This window comes from Mercenaria mercenaria, chromosome 19 (assembly GCF_021730395.1).
Source record: "Mercenaria mercenaria strain notata chromosome 19, MADL_Memer_1, whole genome shotgun sequence".
Lineage (NCBI taxonomy): Eukaryota > Metazoa > Mollusca > Bivalvia > Venerida > Veneridae > Mercenaria > Mercenaria mercenaria.
Window position 1 is genome coordinate 11,479,701 of NC_069379.1, and position 23,733 is coordinate 11,503,433.

At 32.0% G+C, this 23,733-nt stretch overlaps 2 protein-coding genes across 2 annotated transcripts; one reads left to right on the forward strand and one right to left on the reverse strand.

The window, feature by feature from the left end:
- Positions 1–852: 852 nt before the first annotated feature.
- On the forward strand, positions 853–8,348 carry LOC123542955 (toll-like receptor 4). The gene is made up of 2 exons (XM_045329009.2): positions 853–1,026; positions 1,640–8,348. The coding sequence occupies exon 2, from the start codon at positions 1,652–1,654 to the stop codon at positions 3,890–3,892; it is 2,241 nt and encodes a 746-aa protein (XP_045184944.2). The 5' UTR covers positions 853–1,026; positions 1,640–1,651; the 3' UTR covers positions 3,893–8,348.
- A 6,318-nt stretch (positions 8,349–14,666) lies between these two features.
- LOC128550928 (ficolin-2-like) lies at positions 14,667–22,677 on the reverse strand. Its single transcript, XM_053530998.1, has 6 exons — positions 22,570–22,677; positions 22,107–22,217; positions 21,398–21,537; positions 21,113–21,209; positions 18,293–18,460; positions 14,667–15,118 (listed from the first exon to the last, which is right to left on the reverse strand). Exons 3-6 carry the CDS (start codon positions 21,464–21,466, stop codon positions 14,847–14,849), a joined length of 606 nt encoding a protein of 201 aa, XP_053386973.1. The 5' UTR covers positions 21,467–21,537; positions 22,107–22,217; positions 22,570–22,677; the 3' UTR covers positions 14,667–14,846.
- Between the last annotated feature and the right edge of the window lie 1,056 nt (positions 22,678–23,733).

Genomic DNA, 23,733 nt, shown 5'->3' on the forward strand with positions numbered 1-23,733 from the left:
AATTAAAAACCATGTAAATAAACTAAAATTAACCACCTTTTCAAGATGAATTTTAAGTGATCGACATTATGCATTTAACCCGCCTGACCTTTGTAGCATCTTAGATATCTGTTCTAAGGTATTTATTGTGTTGAATATCATGTTATGCCCTTGCAATGCTAATCCCACTCTGATTTTTTTGTTTACATTTTTTATCAATGAGAAATCTGGCGTCCATCCCGAGCTGAAATGACGTGGCGTTAAATTTTTACATGTATGAGCAAACCTGGTGTGTTAGAAAGAAAATTTCATCCCTTGAACATTATTTGTAACACTGTTATTGTAAAAAACCTGTTTTTTTCCTTATACAAAAGCTTAATATTTTGTGTTGAATGTACTTTCACAAAGACCTCTGTTTTCCTATTACATTCACAGTACCACATCCCTTATCCACAAAGTACTGAATATTACAGGTGTCCATCAGTATTATATCAGTTTAGGAATATGTTTTTTATCTTCCCACCATCGATTTCTTGAATATGCACCCCTTCCTCATTTCTGTATAAACTGTGAATGTAGCAGTATGCGTCCCCTTAAGATCAACTTATTATTATTTCTTAAATTTGTTTCCTTCGAAATAATGTCATCTATTAAATTACTGAACGATTTAGCTTTAATTCTTAATGTGAAAACAATTAAAACATTTAACCGGGAAAAGACTGAAGATGTTTTCTTCTCGCCGTAGGGTATCAAAATTCAACCCAGTTTATTTCAATAAGCGTTTAGAGTATCAAATTTCAGTGAGAAGCGTTAATGGTATCAAACTACAGCAGGTGCACGTGTTGTATGCTTGAATGCATTTCGCCTATTTTCTTCTGTGTAATTATAGGCGGTTTCATTTAATCTTCCTGATTCGAATTATCAAAAGAATCATTATTGTATGTAGATTTTACACAAGTGTTTTTTAACGGTATGAAGTAATATCTGCTTTAAACCGAGTTGCTTTATATACATTTAAAGGAAATCGTTAACAGAACGACACAACAGGTATTTCAAAATTTACATATTATGTTGCAATAACCCTTAATTATTTCGAGATTAGAGATATTTCTTAAAATCTAAATGAATTTTATCCAAGTCATTTGCCGAATTGTTTTTTTTTTTTTTTTTTTTTTTTTTTTTTTTTTTTTTGTTTCGTTGTTTTTACTGCTCAAACTCAGTTCCATGAATATCTATAAATCTGCTTTCTTTTAATATATTAGTATGTATTCTAGATGAAACCATGATCTAATACTACACATAAGTTATGTAAACATAGAATCAACGCTATATAATGTGTATCAGTCATACTGTACATTTTATTAAAACAGTACTAGCTGCCTATATTAATGGTTAAATACTGTATTAAAGTGCACTTTTACTAAAAACTAGAAGTTTTCGTTCTTAACAATCCACTATTACAACATGGCATTTAATCATCAATGTATAAATGTAGCTTCATTTATAAATATATGAAGTAAAGTAGAATATATCTGATTTTGATTTCCTACATTATACCTAAATATGAAACATTTTAGTGAAACGTATCCATTAGATAACTTTAAAATATTTCCAAATTTAGAAGAAACATTTTAATCTAGCATTAATATATTATATTCAGAATCTGGAAACCATGGAAAACATGCATTTCATCAAATCACTGATGGTTATGTCGATCACTTTTATCTTGTTGGTATGTGGTTCCAAGGCGGATGTAGTTTGTGACACTACAGACAAAGCAATGACTTGCCAATATGACATACCCAAGAAAATACCCCCTGGAGTGACAGAGGTCTACGTTGAAAATCACGGAGAAGTCCACCTGAATAGAAACAGTTTTAGTGATCCAAGTTGGAAACATATTCTGATTCTTCAGATATACCAAAATAAGACAACAACTAATTCCATTCATGTTTATGACTCTGCTTTTCGTGGATTGGATTCTTTGAATGTGCTTGGTATCCACACACGTAAATTCAGTATGGGTGATATACCTGGAAGAAATATTTTTCGCGGACTTGAAAACATTACTGAACTTGATTTTTCCGGGTGCGTCACTCTTAACAGCACCTTTGTTGCGTCATCGCTTATGTGGGATGGAGAGTTTACAAAACTTCGCACTTTAAACTTAAACGAAGTTAATACATTTTGCGGAGGTAGGAGCATACATTTCTCTCAACTATTCATTGATATGCTGGTAAACAGAAGAATTCAAAATCTGAGTTTACGAAAAACGATGATTCAATTTCAGCCGTTTGTTCTGAAAGGAGATTCCAAGGTTACACATTTAGACCTATCTGACACGTCATATAGCATATCATCACCCCCAGGCGATGTATTTGTTCCGTTTCTACAGTTATTCATGAACGTAAAGTCGCTGAATGCCACACAAATGTTTCCTTCGTTCTGGCGAGGAGATCGGTTTCGTTTTTCTAACTATCATTGTACTGACTGTACAGAACTACACGATGTGTATGCATTTAACCTATTTTTCATTGAAAACATTTTCGCGAATTACGTGCTTGGAGATACTGGATTTCCTGTTGAAATAATTAATTCGACATTTAACCTGACATGCAGTATGAATTTAAAGGTATTACAGTTTAGAGGAAATAACGTTCGTCGAATTCAAGGAACAACCTTTCATTGGCCAAATCAAAACTTTCTGAGTTACATTGATTTTACAGGTAATAAAATGAGCTTTTTGTCTTCAAACGTCACAAGAGGACTTGCAAATCTTAAAACCTTTCTGCTAGGTGAAAACCGGCTATCTGATATGTCTTCTTCTCCTGAATTTATAAATCTGTTTGCAAACTGTTTAAATCTAGAGAAACTTGTGTTGGACAGAAATGGATTATCCTATCTACCGGAGTCTATATTCCTTCGGAATAAAATGCTCACTTACCTAAGCCTTAAGGGAAACCTTCTGCGAAAAGTTACTTTTAATACAAAACATCTCAAGAATCTACGGTATCTAGATTTATCTGATAATTTGATTCATGTCTTAGATGAACAATCAATGAATTATCTGAATGATGTGATTCATTTTCAAACAAACTTAAGCATTAATCTTGAAGGAAATCCAATAGAATGTTCATGTAATAGTGCACCTTTCATAGAATGGATACAGAAAAAATCACTATATATGTCAGGCCGTGACACAATGCTTAATTGCAAATTAGAAGGCAGGGTAGTTGACATCGATGACAAAACTGCAGCTAAGACAAAATTTATGTGTATAAGAGCATTGGTGTACGTATCCATTTCCTTAGCAGTAGTTATTGCAATAGCTATAATTACAATTGCGTTAATAGCTGTCTCTAAATTGATCAAAAGACGTAGAAAGAATGACCAGGTCCGGAGATTTCTCAAAAACTATCAAAATAACCAGATTAAAGAAAAATTTCTGTGCTTACTGTCCTATTCCAATACGGATAGTACTGTTGCCATCGAACATATCTACAGAAATTTGAATGAAACATTAAAGGAAATTACAGGCCTTGAATCAGACTCAGTTTGCATCGATGAACGACATTTTCGTGCTGGAGCAGAAATCGTGGCGGAAATAATGAGATGCGTTTCAGAATCTTGTGTAATCGTGTTCGTCGTTTCCAAATCATTTTGTCAAAGCAACTGGTGTTGCTTAGAAGTAAAAGAAGCATATGAACAACAGAAACCGATAGTGCTAATTTTCTGTGAAGAAGTAGATGATAACGAAATGTCTGCTCATCTTAAACAAATGTTTCAACGATACACTCGTGCAAAACTCGTGCAACAGGATGAAGATGTCAATGTCCAGCCCGGGGGTTGGGAAGGGCTGTGTGACTCTATCATACATCTTGCCAGTCGACAGTATGCAGAACAATTAGAATGACGTTTATAAAGTGAAAACAAAAACAAAAAAGTAAAATTCATGATTTGTGTCATCACATGCAAACTGTTTGTCATTAACGGCCGCATGTTGATCTCACGTTAATGTCAAGTTCACTCAGTTACCGACCAATATTCCATAAAAAAACATAAATTGCGTATCGTACAGTAAAACCCAAGTAAATAGCTTCATAACATTGTAGCAGATCAAAGGGTACTTCTCTTATAACTCTCTTATTAGATATAGTCTGAAAATCTCATTTTTAAATGAAACAATGACTTCTTGTCCCCCACTTTACACCTACATGCTCTAAAATGGAAAAGCTTGTGTTTCTTTATTGCGGACGTATTTTATTTTTCTATCAAGGTCGAAGTATATCTATTCAGTTTTTAGAAGTGAAAGAATATTTCGCAATAACTAACCAGGAAGAGAAATTATTGTCCGTGTACTCAAAAACACTTTTCGCTTGACTTGCATTATACCTGTTATTTGGTAAGCTATATTAATTTAGTGCCCTGCGAAAAAGGTAGTTGCATGATAGTTACAGTTACAACGGAATGATACTTGAGAAGTGTTGCTAAAATACTCTTTAGTCAAAAATATTCAAGTGCCAACTAATATCATGTTCAACCTTTCCGATTCGTTTGTTAGTTCAGTTCTTTCATACTCAAGCGAAGTATGGGGACTATCAAGTGCGGAATGCGTTGAGAGAGTACAAAGGAAATTCGTAAAATGGACCTTAGGAGTTAAAATGTTGACTAATAATGCGCGGGTATATGGAGAGTCTGGTCGATTTCCATTGATAATTGACAGGAAAGTAAGAATCATTAAATATTTTATAAAATTAAGTAACAGAAGGGATAACTGTATATTAAACTCGATATTTGAAATGTTGATAAGATTAACGGAAAATGGCATAGACAACTGGTTATTACAAGTAAAACATTTTTTGGGTGTGATAGGATTTGGAGAAATCTGGATTTTCCCATCGTCAGTCAGTAGTGAAAGTTTCACACCTGTTTTAAAGCAGAGATTAAAGGATATATATATATATAACAGACTGGCGTGCAAGTATCAATGCGTACCCATTATTGTACCTATATAAGGAAATCGAACAGACTTTTGGCATGCCAGAATACCTGATACTAGTAAATACTTTAAAATATAGACGTGCTATTGCAAAAATACGTATGGGGTCATATGACTTAATGATAGAAAAGGCAAAAGATAATGAAAATGTAGTTCCAAGAGAACAACGTAAATGTGTTCTGTGTGATATGAATGACATCGAAAATGAATTTCATTTTGTTATGAAATGCAAGTTATATTCAGATATAAGGAAAAAATATATAAGTAGCTACTATAGTAAATATCCAAGTGTATATAAATTCATTCAACGTTTAAATTCGACAAATAAAAACGTACTTATTAAATTAGCAGTGTATATCACTAAGGCCTTCAAGCTGAGACAATCTTTTTTCAGAGACTTAACTTAAATAGATAGATAAACGATATGTTACCGCTGCATACACTTTTGTAATATGATGATCTATTCTCGCCGTATGTGTATCTGTTTTTTTTTTTGTTTTTTTTTTTTTGTGTGTTGCTTTTTTTCTGTTTTGTTTCCTGATTTCTAGTCTATATTTCATGTTTTATGTATTCTTTTGCTTAGTAATTCAAGTATAACGTATGCCAGATGTGTTTAATATTGTATGTATATGTCGATGAGCTGATATATGCTTAAGACTAATAAAAGACATGCTATAAAAGATATGCTATATGCTAAAATATTGTAGTTTTCCATTAACGTTATTCTTTGGCCTTCTATTTGAAGAGACCGTCTATTTGTTATACATCTGGAGATACAGTTGGTGCGGGTAAATCAATACTATCGTTTATACATTTAAGAAAAGTGGCAAAATGAATAAAAAGCGTTATCAATTTTTTTTTTTTTCAAGATCGAAAACGATTTAACTTCGTACCTTGACGTGCTGTCGTCACCTTATATGAGGATCTGACTGCTTTAAATCAATGTATTATTTACGAATTTACACTTTTATATAGAAAATATATGTGTCTACAACGTTCACTGTGTAAGATAATCTTTTATTATAGTGACATGTGTATGGTATTGATATATACATATAAAACAATATAAATTGTAAACACCCAGTCCAACGGGCCTACACAACACCTATAAGTAAACAATATTTCACGGATGTGTATGTCCAATCTGATTTATGTTCATATAAAATACTTTGAACTTGATATTATGTTTGATGCCACTCTTATATTTCAGTATTTTTGTATTTCTGTATATAGCGTGTGCATATTATCTTTACATTATACATATTTGTAATATGTCTATACCGTTTTTACTATATTATATAATATGTACATACTATTTTTGTACAGAATACATATCAATTGAATGCCTATACTTTCTTTACTATTTTATATAGTGAGTGTTTACGTACATTTTTTGTGCGGATTATATAGTATCATATTGCCTTTTCTTTCTTTACCATGTTGTTTGGGTCTCCCTGGCCGAATGGTTAAGGTTGCTTACTTCAAACCACATGCCTTTCACCGATGTGTGTCGAGCCGCCTCTCTTGGGCCATTGAATTCGTCATGAAGGGAAGCCATCTAGATGGCTTACGGAAGATCGTTGGTTCTACCTAGGTACCTGCTCATGAAATAATGCACGGATGGGCACTGGGGTCTTTCTCCATCATCGAAATGAAAAGTCGCCATATGATCTATAATTGTGTCGATGCGACATCCAAAACAAGAAACAAAAAAAAATCTTTATTTGCCGTGTTATATAGTGTATACATACTATTTTTGTACAGAATACATAATAATATTATGCCTATACTTTCTTTACCATGTTATGTTGGGAGAGCGTCTACGGATCGCGTGGTCGCGAGTTCTATCACCGGGCGGGGCGTTTGTTCTTCATGACGATTTGACGATTTCCACTGTTCTCTATTTCATTAAAGACATTGTATCTAAAATCATTCGTCCTCCACCTCTGATAATATAATTCATGTGGGAAAGTTGGCAGTTACTTTGTGGATCTGTACTGGTACAAAATCAAGGAAAACTGATTTGGCTAAATGACCCCCCCCCCCCTCGTTACATGACTGAAATACTGTTGAAAAACGGCGTTGAACCCCCTCACCCCCACCCCGTAAAAAACAACAACAACAACAACAACAAATGTTATGTAATGTGTACTGCTTATTTTTGTACAGAATACATATTTATATTATGTCTATTTTTTTCCCTGTTATATAATCTGTACTTCCTATTTTTGTACAGAATATATATTAATTTTATTTTATACTTTCTTTACCATGTTAAATAATGTTAACTTTCTATTTTTGTATAACTATTATGCCTATACTTCCATTACCATTTTATATAATATGTACTTCCTTTTTTTGTACAGAATACAGATTATGCCTATACCTTCCTTACTATGTCATAAATTAGGAATGTATTTTTTTTTTTGTACTGACTTAACTTTACTTTACTTTATTAACATTGTTTAAAATGTTTAAATATGTAAATACATACAGTAAACCTGACTTATAAGGGACTCGGTTATAAATAACAGTTTTCAATTTCCTGATCTAATTCCTTCTTTATTCAATGCAATAATCCTCGGTTCAAGGGAACTGTGACTGGAACATATGTTCCTTATAACCGTGTGTTAATTACGAGTGATTAGCAATAGCATACAGTCCAGTTTACCAAATATCCGATTGTAAAAATTATAGCAGATGCCAAAATGGACAATAGAAAATATATAAAAAATAATGTACACTTTGATTCGTACATGTTTGCATGGCGCCGTTATCTATCTAGTGTGTGCAATATAAAAAAGAATGAAAATTAATTTTATGTTAGTATTGATGCCTATCCACATAAGATGCAGTGGGTAAGGGAAGTAACTGCAACATATTTTATTATCATAATGAAGCTCTCTTTCTAAAAAAGAAGATAGATATAACCGACAAAAAATAAACATAAATTACGGTTATTTTTACCGACGGTATATTTTGGCTTAGTTTAGGTCTTTACGCCGTGTTTCAAAACTATTTCAGTCATAAAAATGCAGACAGTTTACCTTACCATCCCTCCATGAAAGGACCGGTACTAGACTCGCAACTTTCTCACATTAAGATTCATGGTAGGCCCGAGTGTGAACACATTGCTCTTTCCAAATATTTCAAATAGTGTTCGCTAAACAAATTGTGTTTTTTATACAAATCTCGGTTACAAGGAACTAGTTCGCTATACGGATATAAGAAACCTCGGTTATAAGGAACATTTTAGAGGTCCCAAGCTGTTCCTTATAAGTGAAGTTTACTGTAGTGTTTTTACCTTAGAATTGATCATATTATGTTATATTTATCAGGACTAATCTTGATAAAATCAGGGCTAAAACTCCGTTTTGTTCTATTCTGTATAGTGCTAGGATAATAAATATTGATTTTGATCATGTAAAAACGAATCATACTTTACGGTTTCTGTAAAATATACAGGTATCCATACTTGCTGAACTTAAATACTTACATTTCTCAAGAAAATATGTATGTAAAGTAACCATAAAACTATGACGCATGCACACACGCACACACGCACACACAAATTCACCTATATTGTCCCAAGTCTATAAAAAAGACATACTAAAAGAAATCCTACTGAAGTAATAAATACATGTTTAAATGAAAGAATACATTCTCGGCATGGTAGAGAGGGGTTTGAAAATAATAAACACATCTGTTCATACACAAATCACAAATATCATGAATGTCAGTGTTAAAATGTCACTGCAGTAGCAACTGATACAATAATCCCTCTTTCTGATGGAAATATGTGTAATTCCAATCATGAAAGATGAAAGGTAAGGAGGGATTTCCTGGAAATACAGAGTGCCCAAACACATCCATAGAGCCATGCATACCAAAGTAGGTTAGCAACCATAAGAAAATGGAACGGATATGAGTCTGCAACACTTACCTTGCTCAATTTCTAGTCTAGAATGAACTTTTCCATCATTTAATTTGAGCAGTACCACCTAATATTCAAAGAGTGTTCACTGACATTTTACTGACTGAATAGCGAACTGGGCAGACCTGGTCTGTATTGGTCGCAAAGGTAAAATAAATCGCCGCCAGCAGGCTAAAGGTTTAAAGACATTGGTAAAGGTCTACTGAAATTCTGTTGTAAAAACCTTATGTTTTCCTCATTTGCTCATGTTTATAGATTAATACACAACTTATATAATAGTCTGACGGTTTAACAAAAATAAACTACCTATATTCATTCTTGAAACAATACATCATAAAAAAAACTTTATATCGCTGATTTTGTGCAAGTTATGATAATGTTTCAGTAGTGTCCCAAACCTTATTTTTTAAGAGAAAGTTTGCCTAACTGCTGAGATTTAAACTTTGCATGTTTTTCACTGACAAAATTATCAGAGAATAAATAGTGATGTAGGTTGGGCTAAAGCTTTTAGCAATAGGAAATTGGAAAAGGCAGGTGTGATGTTTTATTTACTTGTGAGTGTAATAAATGGGACAGAAACTTGCTGATAATCGTCAACAAGTTGTCCAGTCAAGACGACGACGCCAACGTCGGGAAGAAGCTACATTGTTACATCCGGGGACCTAAAATATTTTTCTTTTGACAACTTTCGTGACTCACATTAAAATCCTGAACTACATATTATGTAGGTGATTGAAAATAGTCTTTAGTATAAATTTCATAATTTTTTGCTTTGTTACCAATGTATGCCCACTTCTATCAAAACAATTGACCATTTTGCCATTGACGAAAATGTGTACCTAGGCAGAGGTAATTAATACAAAACAAAATTATCATTTAAAAAAAAATAATTATGAAATTATATTTTCAAATTGTTAAAATTGAATTTATTATCATCAGCTGTATCATGCTGTATTATAGATAATATTAAGAGTAATAAATGCGTAAACTCACACACTAAATTTATGTCTCTACTTTTTATATTATATTTTTACGCAGTTTTTGAGCACTCCAGAAGAATAAACAAAGAGCGTAAAAATTAGGGGTTTCACGTGAAATTACGGAATCTGGATACATATTTCCTTTTAAAAACAATAACTTACAGGTAATAACTAATGCTTTTATATAGAAAAGCTAGGTCTTTTGGTTACATTATACACCAACACATACGCCAAGTGTATTGCAAATATGGGAAAAAACAATGGTCTATAACTGTTAAGTAGCAGTTTACCTACAGAGTTTCAAACTAAACAAGAATTTATTTTGTAAATTAATGATCACATACATACCTATGATGAACACGGAGTTTTTTTAGCATTTTAACGATGTTTGTGTTTAAGTTTCTACCTCAACATGAGGTCGGTTTCAATCTTATAAGTATTATCATTGCATCACTTTATAACGCATGTCTCCATGTAATAGGAATATATAAATTTGTTCGTTTGTTTTGGGTTTAACGCCCCTTTTCAACAGTAATTCAGTTATGTAACGGCGGTCTGTTAAACAAACTAGTGTTCATGGATTCTGTACCAGTATAAACCAGTTCTCCGCAAGTAAATGCCAACTTCTCTACACAAATCAGAGGTGGCGGACTAATGATTGCAGACACAATGTATTTTTATCAAATCGTCACAGAGAACATGCACCACGTCTAAGCTTAATGTTAGGACAAATAAGCACCTAAATCATAAATCATTAAATGTATAAAGAACTTCATGTCTTTATCATATTGTCATATTTCAAACAGTCTTGCCAGTTATGTCTTTCAGTTTTGCAGAAATAAGTAGAATCTACTCGAAAACTAAAGCTAACAACATTTTTAGATACATATTAGTTAAACTGTAAAGATTCGATAGGAAATGTTCTCGTCAACAAAAAAAGTGTACTAACGTTACAGTCATGTTATAGATTTCATTGTATCTTAACGAAGTTCAGAGAACGAGTAAAGGCTGTTGTAGCAGTAGCAGTAGTTTTATATTATCATAACCAATTAAGTACTAATTTAAATTATTATTAGGTTATTTAACATTGTTCTGTACAATACGGAGATATGTTTGGACGAGTTCCCAGCTGAGAAAACCATATTGGACGATCCACTAGGCGAGTTCAATATGGTTTTCTCAGCTGGGTACGAGTCCAAATATATCTCGTATTGTACAGTACAATGTTAAATAATCTTTTTATTCTATATCTATTTTATCTTACTATAATAAAGTTTCAATTAAAAATGTTTCACTGAATATTGTATTCCTGCCTTTTCTAATTTTTCCCAGCTTGATATGAGTGCAAATATATATTATACAGAACAATGTTAGACATTAAATAACCTTTTTATTCTATATTTATTTCACTTCATACGTAATATACGTAATTCATTTAATGTTGTTTTTTTTTTCTGCGTATAATCATTAATAAAGTATATGGTGCAACCTCCCTACAACAGCCATTTGGCGATTTGGGTGGTAATAATACTTGGCTGAGATATTATGCCTACAAATATTGTTAGCAAGTTTGGTGAAGATCGGATGAAAACTGTTCGACTTAAAAGAGCGGACAAGGCTAAATTCCCCGTTTTTCGAGTAATTCAATGACTATAATCAAAGAGTGTCTGGTACAATTTGCCTGCTTATCGAAACTGGCCGAGATGTAATGCCCACAGACACTGTCAGCAAGTTTGGTGAAGATCCGACGAAAACTGAATTATAGAGCAGACATGAGGCAGCTATTCAGACAGTCAATGCTGATACCAATTGCTAGGTTATGTCAGGAACGGCGTCTTTTAGTGACATTTCAAATATTCCAACATCTGATGATCCTTTTTACTGTATTTTAAAGTGTTTGATTATTAATGAACGTTTTAATATCTAAATCAGATAGCATTAAAAATTGTTATTCCTTGAATTGTTTTTGTGTGTTGTAAACAAACAAAAAAACTCATATAAAATCCAGATTTCAAGACGCATAATCAAACTGTGTGCGATTTACATTCGGAACATTTTCACGCGTTTCGGGCTTTATCGTATGTTTAACATGGGACTGCTGAACCGTCCAAATACAGAAAATACAGGATTTTGTACGCACGTGCATCCAAATACCGTAATATATTGTACGGTCATGTGTTGCAAATGAACGTTCGTGATTGGATAGATAAAATAGGTATAGAATAAAAGTATATATAAACCAGATGCATAAAGACCATCTAGGTTTCCAGTGCAATCATCATTGGCAGTAGGTATGAAAATAAAATGTTATTTCATCCAGGCGGCTCTGTGATCAGACTAGTTTGATACGGGTTTATCCAGGATCATCAATTTTAGTACAGACTTCGAAGCGAAAACTGAAGTTCAGTTAGTTAACGGATCTTTTGATTTAAAGTGGCATTATGCGCATCTTACTGCATAATATTATAGTATGTTTTCGTGAATGTTTTATAAAAGCAGTTTTCGATTGCTTTGCATTTAAATGTGTTATTATATAATAAATTAACTATAATGCCGAATAAGTATTTGAAGTTGATATTTTAAAAATAAAGAAATAGGACTGTTATAATAATAATTTTCTTCAATCTTCTACACAGTGATATCCCTTACCTGTAGGTAAAGATTTCTGAAGTTGAAGGAAGCAACTCTTGCACGCAGTTTTACTTTTCTAAAAAAGACTGCCCCAGTCGAAATAAGAAAAGTCATATTTAGAAACTTAGTATTTCGTATTGGTAACAGGAAGAATTTGGTATATTATGTAAAAAGCTATATTTTCCACCCTTTTTACACACACACCTATTTCAGCTGGAGTTTTACTTGAAAAAAAATGCTCATAATTCCACTTTTTAAATTAAAAGTTTTGTGACAGACAGTATTTTTATATGAAATAGCTTCTGAAAATTTCGACATCGAGTTGCATTAACAAAAAAGGGCAACATTTGAGTTAATGTGAATTTTAGTGACGGCAAACAGTGACTATATTCCATCTTTAATTGGTTTTACAACACTAAATTGTTATCCGACAGTCATATTCAATTTGGATGCACGCTGCTTTTGCGAATCTATTTTTTTCATATATACCATGCTATACATTGTAAATTTAAACTGTCTCTCAATTAATACCTTACTGATAGATTGAAAGAAGATAGAATATATAATTTCAAAGCGAAAAATGTTAGGTATAAGATAAAGTGTAACAGGGTGATAATGTAGTGTCCCGATACCTTTATTTCTATAATTGTCGAGACCTCTCACATGTTATCATGTGAGATCTATATTCCATTTCTATGACCCATCCTATTTGAACTCTGTTCTAACTGATCGCCTCCTCAGGGAGAGGCGCTACTTTCAGTCATTGAGGAAGATAGTAAATAAATTTGCTATATATTCTTTATAAAATTAACAATATTCTGAAAACTGTTACACATAGCCAGGCCAATGTTTTAAAACAGGATTACCAGCCTTATGTTCTTAAATGCCCTATAAACAACAAAAAAAACAAAAACACCAAGAAAAGTAGGGGTCATGTATCTACTAAGAGAAGTTTTTGTGTGACAGGTAAACATTATGAAATATCTTCCAAACTGACAGCTGAAATATGGGTTTAAACACATGTGTAATAAGATTTGTATACATTTCAATATCTGCAAAAAATCTCCTTGAAAATGCTACCAAAATGTCATATATAGGTTCACAATGAAATAAAAACAGAGCCTTGCTTACATAAAGCATAAAAATGCCACTTTAACCTGAAAAAAAAACCGAGGACTTTTTCTTTCCGCCTTTGAGGTGCTGCTCGATTACCTATTTAGTACACTTGTACCTTAAAGAAGAAATGGCTTTCTATAATAGTCAGTTTCATTTTATAGCAACAGTAGCCTAAATGCATGAAAAATATGCAAGTTTCGGCAGGCTAAAATCATTTTTAAAGCTTTCGCCCGAAAGTGCTGTTTCATTACCTAGTTTGTAATCTACCTATTTAGAACTATTGTGCCTAGAATAAAATATTTAATATTTGAATTATTAGGTAGGTAATTTTTTTCAATGGTTCTGTTTGCGACTTGCTTCATTCTAGAGTTGTTTACCGATTAAGTACAAGCTTTTTACATGTTGTTCTTTGATTAATTAAGGACTACTGCGCACACAGATTTATGTCTTCTCAACATGTCTTTATAGTACATATATAATTATATTAATGTTTAATATATACCTACATAAAGTATGTCAAAAACGGCTTGCATTTTACAAGAAAATACAAACAGGTAGAAAAAATATCCGTATTGGACCTTCTATATTGTATGTTGCCGGACTACTTTTATTTAATATGCATGACCTGACACAGTTCTATATATATAGTTCACAGAAAAACTACACTAAGTTCTATTTTCACATCGATATTTCGTTCAATTAGAAAACGACAAACAAAAAAGTTGAGGCATAAAATAAAAGGGTCATTATAACAGTAGTCTGGGATTTCGTAATTGGCTCTCGTGAATTTTGTCAAATCCGACCTGGTATGATCAAGATACTATCATAATAACCCTATTTTATGAACTTCACATACGTCTATTTTTCAGGTATCTGCTTCTTCCTTTTTACAACATATTTATTACTGTAAATTGTGTAGTTTCTCTTTTGCTGAGCTACGTACGTGTACTTTTACAGATTTTTCAGTACGGATGTGATTACATATGTATGTAAATTTTAAAGTGATACAACATAAGAAGAACCTACGAACAATTTTGTTATCTTTTATTTAGTTACATTTATTGATCCACGATATAAAAATCCATAGTTCCAACAGTATTCAAACATATATTCTGAAACGTTTAAGTTATTTGGTGTGATGTTGTAAGTACGTGTATCAATAACCTTGAAAAATACATCGTCCGTTGACATTCGAAAATGGAAAGTTTTAAGTGTGTTTTCTAAACATGATTTGTGATGATTTAAGTGTTGCGAATTGTTTCCATAGATAATAGATGAAACCTCCATATCCATAGTAGTAAGTTGATGTTCCTCCTGGTGGTGTTAGATACTCGCCATTCAGGTTAACCCGAGAACAGTTTACAAACCACCATCCACCACGTTGCAGTTGTCCACAGTTTTCACCATTATATTGGTCTGCATCATGATCGAATGTGCTGAAGTCAGAACCGTTGCTATAAGAAAATCCGTTTGTTCTATCTGAAAAAAAAATGTATCTGTTGTATAATAATGTGAATACCTGATAGCAAGACAGAACATATCTATAGTTACATAATATTATGAATGACACCACGTTGGTAAGACGTTACTTCTTAAATTTTGAAAATATGTAGAAATAACGTGTTTTTCTGATGGTTATTATCCTTCTGTCCAAAGTTGTTTCTACACAAGCCGTTTCGGCGCCACTGTCGTTTCGGCATCAAGTCCATTCGGCATCAAATATGTTTGTATTGCTCTGCAACTATTACTTTACATAGATAGATCAATTTGTATGTGAATCGTGATGCACGAGTTTAAATATTTTAAAATATGACTCTCGTTTAGATTGTATATTTCTACAAATAAATACTTTTTGCAAGCGGCGTCCTATAATAAACATAAGTTTTCAATACGAAACATATTGCATGATAAAATAAAAAGTAATTAACAAAAATTATGTTAGAAATGTATTACAGTGAGATTTATGTAATGACCCAATGAATAGAACATTTCTGAATTTCTTAATCTGATGGTATCACATCGACGAAACTATGCAGGGTTTTGTCTATTGTAGTAATATTTAGTACTGTGTGTTAATCAAGATTTGGACTTTGTGAAAAGGATATGAATTTACCGATTTTCAATTTATAGCAAAACGTCAATTAAAACTGGTAATTTGAAAAGAAAATCGTTGCAATATGTGATAGATAGAAATGATTAAATGCAATATTAAAGGATTTTATGAAATGTTGTTAGATTCTCTCTTTTAATCAAACTATTTTGGATTCAGTAAAACAAATACGAATAAAATATTCGTGTAATGAAACTGTAAAACCTGATTTTCTATAACCATTAAATCTACATTTGTAATTTAAAACAGGACACGTGTGCAGATAAGTACCGTTTCTTCTAGAAATTTATTTAGTAATTCTATTTGTTTACAGTGAATATATGGTTTTAATCTGTAAAATTCATCATATTTCTATTTGAATGTTGTAATTTACTATTATTGTAAATAAGTTAAACAATTCAAAACTGAAACGACTGCAGTTTTGTTCTCTAAATTAAACGTAATTGAATTAACCACAGTTTCTGTCCTGTTTTATCCTTTCATCGTGCTTTGAACTTTAGTATAATAGCACATGTACAGCTACAAGCCTTTCTGATCAAACTAGATTATATTCATTTGCGCATAAAACGTTTTCAATTTTTCAACGATAAAACAAACTGATAACATAACACGAGAGTAATTCTAGTTTTACGCGTTTCATTTAGAATAGCGTAAAACGTTTGTCTTTACGGTTCGTAAAGTGATAAGTAAGTTAAACTGTTCACGGGTTTATCGTGCGTGTAGTGAATGATTGAATATTTAATTTATAGCGTGTATTTGTCATTCTACAACACGTTTCAGAGCTGTTCACATCTCGATTTTCTTTTTGTTTAAAATCAGAATTATATAACGTTAAAAAAAAAGCGATGACGTTTGGGTATGACAAAAGTTCATTTGTTTATAAATATTTTCTGATTTGTTTGTAATACACATCCGATATTTTGATTTTCGAAATAGTACCATAGGTCATTATATTCATGAATAATGTGGTCCAACATTATAGCGATACGACATTGACAAACGAACACAGGTTTCCAGAGTTTTTTACAATTTTTTTTTATCTCTTGTTTTTTTCTGGGCGAGTCGAATCGCGCATTTTTTATTTTTCAGTTTTGACTCTGTCTAAGGGCAGTTTGAGGCTTTATGTCCTGTCTGAAAATTATTTGAAAATATAGTGATCATTGACATTTTACGCATGATGTATGGTACTATCTAAGCATGACCAAATATATATGTTTCAAATTAGTGAACAGAAAAAGTACGTATTTCATGTATGATGATTTGCATTTTCGTTGATTGTGTTTGTATTCCAGCTACTCGTTTGTTCTTCAAATAAACATATCCCGTCTGGTCATGCAATTCATTCTGATGTTTGTTCTTGTTGTAGTATAGGAAAGACACCACTATTTTGAGGTACTGATACATTTTGTAGAATAGACATCTGATTAGATAATAGAAATACCCAACGTCGAATTTACTTTTGTAAGAATTAGTTCAAATAAAAAGATTACATGAAATATGATTTTAAATAAAAGTTCAAGCGAAAGTAAAAAGCAAACTGTTTGTTTTGAGTTTAACGCCGTTTTTCAACAGTATTTCAGTCTTGTAACGGCGGGCAGTTAACCTAACCAGTGCTTCTGGATTATGTACCAGTACAAACCTGCTATCCGCAAGTAACTGCCAACTTCCCCACATGAATCAGAGGTGGAGGACTAATGATTTCAAACACAATATCGTTTATCAAAATGTCACGGAGAACATACGCCCCGCCCGAGGATCGAACTCGCGACCCCGCGATCCGTAGACCAACACTCTTACCTTCTGAGCTAAGCGGGCGGGATAAAAAATGCAAACTGTGATTGGTACTAATGTTGCTGTGTTCAAATACAATAGTTATGATTTATACACACTGAAGTTGCCTAACTGTTCTTTATCATGAATGTAAACGCTATTGCATACAACTCCTGTAAAATATTTAGTGCAGAAAATGACTTGCCGAAATACCACTAGTTACGCTCATTTATATCAGCGTATTCAAAACGAAACTTTCATTCAAATGTCATTATTCATTTATTCTTCAAGTAAGATTTTAGTCTTTTTTATCACCTTCCTAATTACTAACTGTATTTACACAATTTATATTGTGTCGTTCACATCCTCTGTTAAGTTAGACCGTAACTTGTTATTAAGAATGAAAAAAAGTAATATCTATAAATGTAACTCTTCTAGGGCCTTCGTAGCAGGAAAATACATGTACATAAAAAAAATAAAACGTTTTAAATTCATCGTTTGTTTCCTTACACGACACTTTTTTTGTCGTGAAATTTTAGTGAAGTTCACGTAACAAGCGGTAAAAAAGAAGGGACAGGCTATTAACTGTGACCGTGCTGTAACAAGGTTTTGATATAGAAGACCTAAAATCTATATGTTAATACGACTTTAAACTTCAATTTGCTCAATTGGATTTGCAGACTGCCCGTTTTATAATGAACATACTTAACCTTAATAGATTTGTGCGTTTTTGTATACGTAGTATTTTATGAAATCGCTCGAAATTCACTTACTTGATATTTGTTCAACTGTCTTCTTTCCGAGATGGAGGGTATATTTTGGATATTTCGATAAGCTGAAGTTTTGAAAGACCTCGTACGCATGAGAACTGTCAGCAGCTACCACATCCAGTCTGAGTTCACTCTCATATTGAGATGTCATTTCTTCGATATAACGGAGACCTATACAAGTTAAAAGAGATGTTATTTAACCAATTCAAAATAGCGTTAATTTGCATGTATGTCTGCATTTTCCTCTGCGTAACGAAGACCTTAATCAATTAATAACTGCGTATGTAGTACTTAAGATATAAAAAATATCTCATTTAGTGATTAGTCGTTGAATAAAACCATTGTTTGGAGTACTGATGCGATACACATTTCAATTAATCATTTAAAGATGCACTATCGGTTTTTTTTTCGGGATATCCACCATATTGAACAAAATCTTCGAATATATCTTTCGTACAAAAGTTTTACCAAAAATTAATGCTAAATAATTCAAAAATGGCTAATAAATTAATGTATCATTTAACCAAACAGATTCTATTTGTTGCGAAACAATTTTTTACCCTTATTTTTGTATAGTATTTGCCTAAAATTGATGTTAGATATACCATAGGGTAGTGGTGAGTAATTTCAAATATCTATTAAAGTAGAAAAGGTTTGGTTCCGATATTTTGCAGACTGAAATATATAATTATAAGCTACAATTGAAATCAAACTTTTCAACATAGTACTTCATATTATCTAAGAAATACAAACTAAAACAAAAAAAAAAAGCCTGAAAATATCAAAATTCACAAGTTTTGAAATGTTTTTTTTTTTCTCAATAAATCTCTTAAATGCACGGTGATCGAAACTTTTTTCTTTCCATTTGGAAACATTTTTGTGCATAATTTAAGCTGCAAAATATTTTAAAATTCTTATCAGCAATTTTTTTGTTTTGTAAATTTATAAACGGTTTCCCATTGAAAATAAAGTGGGTGGGGTAATTATGTAAACATGTAAAAACGAATTTCAAGAGATTTGTTAGTGTCATTTATGCTTATATAATACTGATATCACCTTGTATTCACAGTAACCTGTAAGACATGGAATCCCTATAACATTAAGTGGGATAATTTATGTTTTATAAAGTACAATCATTTTTTCAAGTTTACAAAATATCAGAAATGCTTAAACGGTGTTAAAAAAAATGCCCTATAAAATTAAAATGAGTTCTTCTTTTGTTTGTCATAAGAACTAATTCTCTTCAAGCTCACAGAGTATAAAAAAATTCTTAACAGTAGAAAAGAAATGATCATACATCCTTAAGTTGACATTTAACTCTTAGCCTAAGATATTATGATCTACCGTAACTGTCTTGTAATAAAAAGTTGTATTTTATTGAATTAACATCTGAATTCGCATTTTGTCTGTTAAAACACAAATGAAAAGTCTAAGTACTGATGCCTAGTAAATCCGAACGTAAATAGATTAGCTGTACATACGAATTTCTTGTTATTTAATTAATGAATAAACGCACAATATTAACTTTAAATCAAATAAATCGGTAACTCATGAAACAGTTATGCCCAGGTAAACAGATGCAGGAAAATGCACCTTTCTACAAAACGATATCGCTAATGGCGGCTAACAAATGGTCAACCACCTCCAGGTTTGGTAAATTTTTATTTCGTATATATTCTCTTTGATTTTTGAAGAGGTAAATTAACCTTGTTTTATTATTTTAGGCAGTCGATCATATTTTTTACATTACGTCATGTAATTTCTCTTTTCCAACTGCTTCCCTAGGTAAAAATATCGGATAACAATTCAAATGCGCTCTGTATTTATGTAACCACTTTTTTCTACTTTCAAAACCTGCCACATACTTCTCTTCTGGCAGAATAGGCAAAGACAAAACCAGAAGCATGTTAGTTTTAGATATCTACTACCAAAACCGAAACACATGCCTTATATTTTTTATCACTTAACCATATCTTATTGAATTTTATTTATTTGCGCTTAAAGTTCATGTAAAGAGTTTGGAGACCACCCCTCAGGTGAATTTTAATTTTGGAAATTTATTCTTCAAAGACCGTTACTATTTATTATAAATACACTGAATTGTTCAGAGGAGGCAGGGGATACATTATATAAAGGTAAGCTTCTTTGAGAATAAGTATTTTGTCTAAAATTACATTTACTTCGATCGTCACAGTTGTTCTATTTTGTAGAAAATATCAAACTTATTTTTCAAAAGTATTTTTTCTTTAAATATGTTTTGTTTGTGCCTGTAACATATTTATCTAGGTACTCCCAGAAATGAAATACGGGTAACTTACATATTTTCTGAAATATAGGAGTATTTTGTCATTTTGACAGCTCTACTTTCACTTCCGTTTTGAAATTTTTGCAACTTTTTGAAATGTAGATGTATTGAAGCAATTTTAACACTGGGAGAACCTAGAGAAATATGTTAGGCACATAATGAGTATAGACCTAATGTCAAAATATTTTTGAAAAAGAAGTTTGATATTTTTTACAAAACAGAATGTGCACAAGCAAATTACATGCGATATAACAGAAATATTATTCTACCGAACAAAACAACCTCGCTTGAATGACACTGCTACTCTTTCTGAACAGTTTGGTATACAATGTATGAAAAACAAAGGCCTATTGGGTCTCAAAACATGAAACAAAAATTCACCCGAGGGGCAGTCTCAAACACTTTACATGAACCTTAACTTCTCTTATCGTGTCTGTAAAGGTATTGAACTATTTAAACATTACATGCGAATTTATAATTTGAATCCAGTAATATGTAAGAAGTAATATTATACTCACCAAGCCAAAATTCACCTCGAAGATTTCCAAAGCCATCTGTATACTCTGTGAAATTACGGTAGAAGTCAACAGAACCATTAAATCGTTTCTGAAAAACCTGTACGTAACAGATCATCAGATAAAGTTTTCCCCATAAGCTATTTCAACCAAACATTTTATTCCGTAATATTTAGCTTGACTGTTTTAGGATGGAAGTCTTGCTAAAAAATCGTTAATTCTAATAAATCTTTTGATTATCAAAAAATACCCTGTAAATTATGGTACAACACACAAAATATCATTTACCGTCCATCCGTAAGGATATATATCCATGTCACAATATACTTCTATCCTTTGTTTTGATCTCCACAACATCACACTGTATACCCCACTTTTGCTGCTGATGTTATTCGTGTATATGTCGTAGCAATCGGTTAATATTATAACTGTATAAAATGTAAAATATTGTGCTGAAAGAGGTTATTTCAAATTTGATGAAACACTGAATTTTCACTGAATGTATCTATATTGCATATCAATAGACGAGTTCAGAATGTTGTCATTTACAATTCGGAAGTGCAGTTACAAAACTTCTTTACAATGCAGATGTTCAATAGTCTAAATGAATGTCGATGTTAATTAAAAAGAAATAACAATTAACTTGTTTTTAAAAGCTTGAATTTCCGTATGTATTGGTGTGTATATAGCTAGCTAAATGATATGTGCAACAATTTTACAATTTTATTTTGCTGTCAACGTAGCCTTAAGTATCACCTCTACCGAATGATCGTCAAATGCGGAAAGAATTGAGTTTTTATTCCATTGAATGTTGTGCATAGAAAAACGTTTTGAGACTTCCTTATGTATTGAAAAGGTACAACTAACAATTAAACAACAGAAAGGCAAACAGATAAACCTACCGTAAGATAAGATAAATGTTTCATTCTGACAAAATTGAATTATATTTGATATTTGGTGTAAAGATTTCAAATATATATTTTGAATAAAATCATACCCGTTTCGCATCTTTCTCCTGTGAAATTACTTCCACAGATGCACGTGTAATTTGCTATGTTAGAAACACATCGCCCGTGCACACATGGACTCGACTGGCAGTAATCAGTCTCTAAAAGGAAAAACAAACATAATATCATGAAATAATTCGAGTGATAATAAAGACATTTGGTATACAATTTAGATAACGTAAAGGAATCTCGATGCAGTTATGTATGTGGCACACTCGTCAATTTAATTAAATGTAGCGAATATTTCCTTAACATATAAAGATTATAAGGGTATCTTGATGGAAATCAGTGCGATCAAAACTATATAAAAAAATTCTCATGTATGCATTCAATATCTTGAGTTGCAACTATCCGAAATCTCAGTTCCGTAGCATATCCCTTCTATTGATAAACAATTTGCAAATGTAATGTGTTTGATGCAATTTTCATGTCAGAGTACCGCAAAACATTTACTGTTTTCACATCGTTGACCCTCATATCCTGTTTCACAAACACACAGATAGCCCTCTTCGTTTTCATAACATTTTCCATGAACACAAGGGTTGTTATAACATATCCCGAAATCTGTTTGTGAATAGAAAATGGACGAATACTGGTAGATATATAATAGATATATAATATTTTATATCACTGTCAACATGATTTTTAATTAATTGAATGCAAGGAGGTAAAGTTATACCAGACATAGGTTAACTGAGAGGAAATGGAATGTGCAATATCCCTCAATATCTGGCATTCGGCTAAAGCGAAACTTGTATGATAAAAATGCATTGAATGTACAATTTTACTATGTACTACACAATCATCGCACTTTTTACTGCCACAAGACAACGCGTAAAGCCTGATCTTGTGATAGATAATGGAAATAAAGATATCATTTAGAAGCACTGAATTCAATAAATCAGACAGGATTTGTTTATGTCTGTTCGTGAGAGGTTATGAAGGTGCAACACCTCTCACGCCCCAAAGTACTAACTTTGATTAACACTATTATATAAGAAATGGAATCATGTACAAAATTAATGTTGGCTTCTTATTAAACCATCACCAGTTTAGCATGAGATGTACGGGAATGGGTTTGCTCGCCGGGGATTAGAGGGCGGGGACGAAGCTTGCTTTTTATACAGCCCCTAAACAGTTTAATGACGACCCTGAAAATTTTCTTTTAATCGCGTTTTGGACGTTTTACTTTCGCTATTTCTTTTAACATTTTTTCAAAAAATTCTTAAATCACATAAATATTTATCTTTTTCGATGCCCTTTTTGGAAATGTCCCAAAAACAAAAAATTTTTAAAAGTTACTCACTTTTTGAAAAAAATCAAAAACTAAAACTCGGAACTGTCCAAAAAATTTTACTCCATTTTTTGGGACGCCCGTTCATTCCCCACGGTTAAAAAAAAACGTTTTATCTTATTTTTCCCTGGTGCAAGGCGTGTTATTTTGTGCATTAAAAGGAAAAAGTATTTTTTGTTAGAAACACAGTGATTCTTACAATCCTTTAAAATTATCTTTTTTTTGGGGGTGTTTAAAACATAAAGTGTTTAACATTCATTTAAATTAATATACATGTTTGCTTTATATGAATCCCTAATTTAAATATGTTGAATCCCTAATTT

Bases quoted from the DNA above. Each gene is read 5' to 3' on its own strand.
- LOC123542955 (XM_045329009.2), top strand. From the start codon at position 1,652: ATGGAAAACATGCATTTCATCAAATCACTGATGGTTATGTCGATCACT.
- LOC128550928 (XM_053530998.1), bottom strand. From the start codon at position 21,466: ATGTTGTGGAGATCAAAACAAAGGATAGAAGTATATTGTGACATGGAT. The intron at 21,210-21,397 runs GTAAATGATATT...TGTTACGTACAG, and splicing joins TATATCCTTACGGATGGACG to GTTTTTCAGAAACGATTTAA. The intron at 18,461-21,112 runs GTGAGTATAATA...TAACTTGTATAG, and splicing joins TCGAGGTGAATTTTGGCTTG to GTCTCCGTTATATCGAAGAA.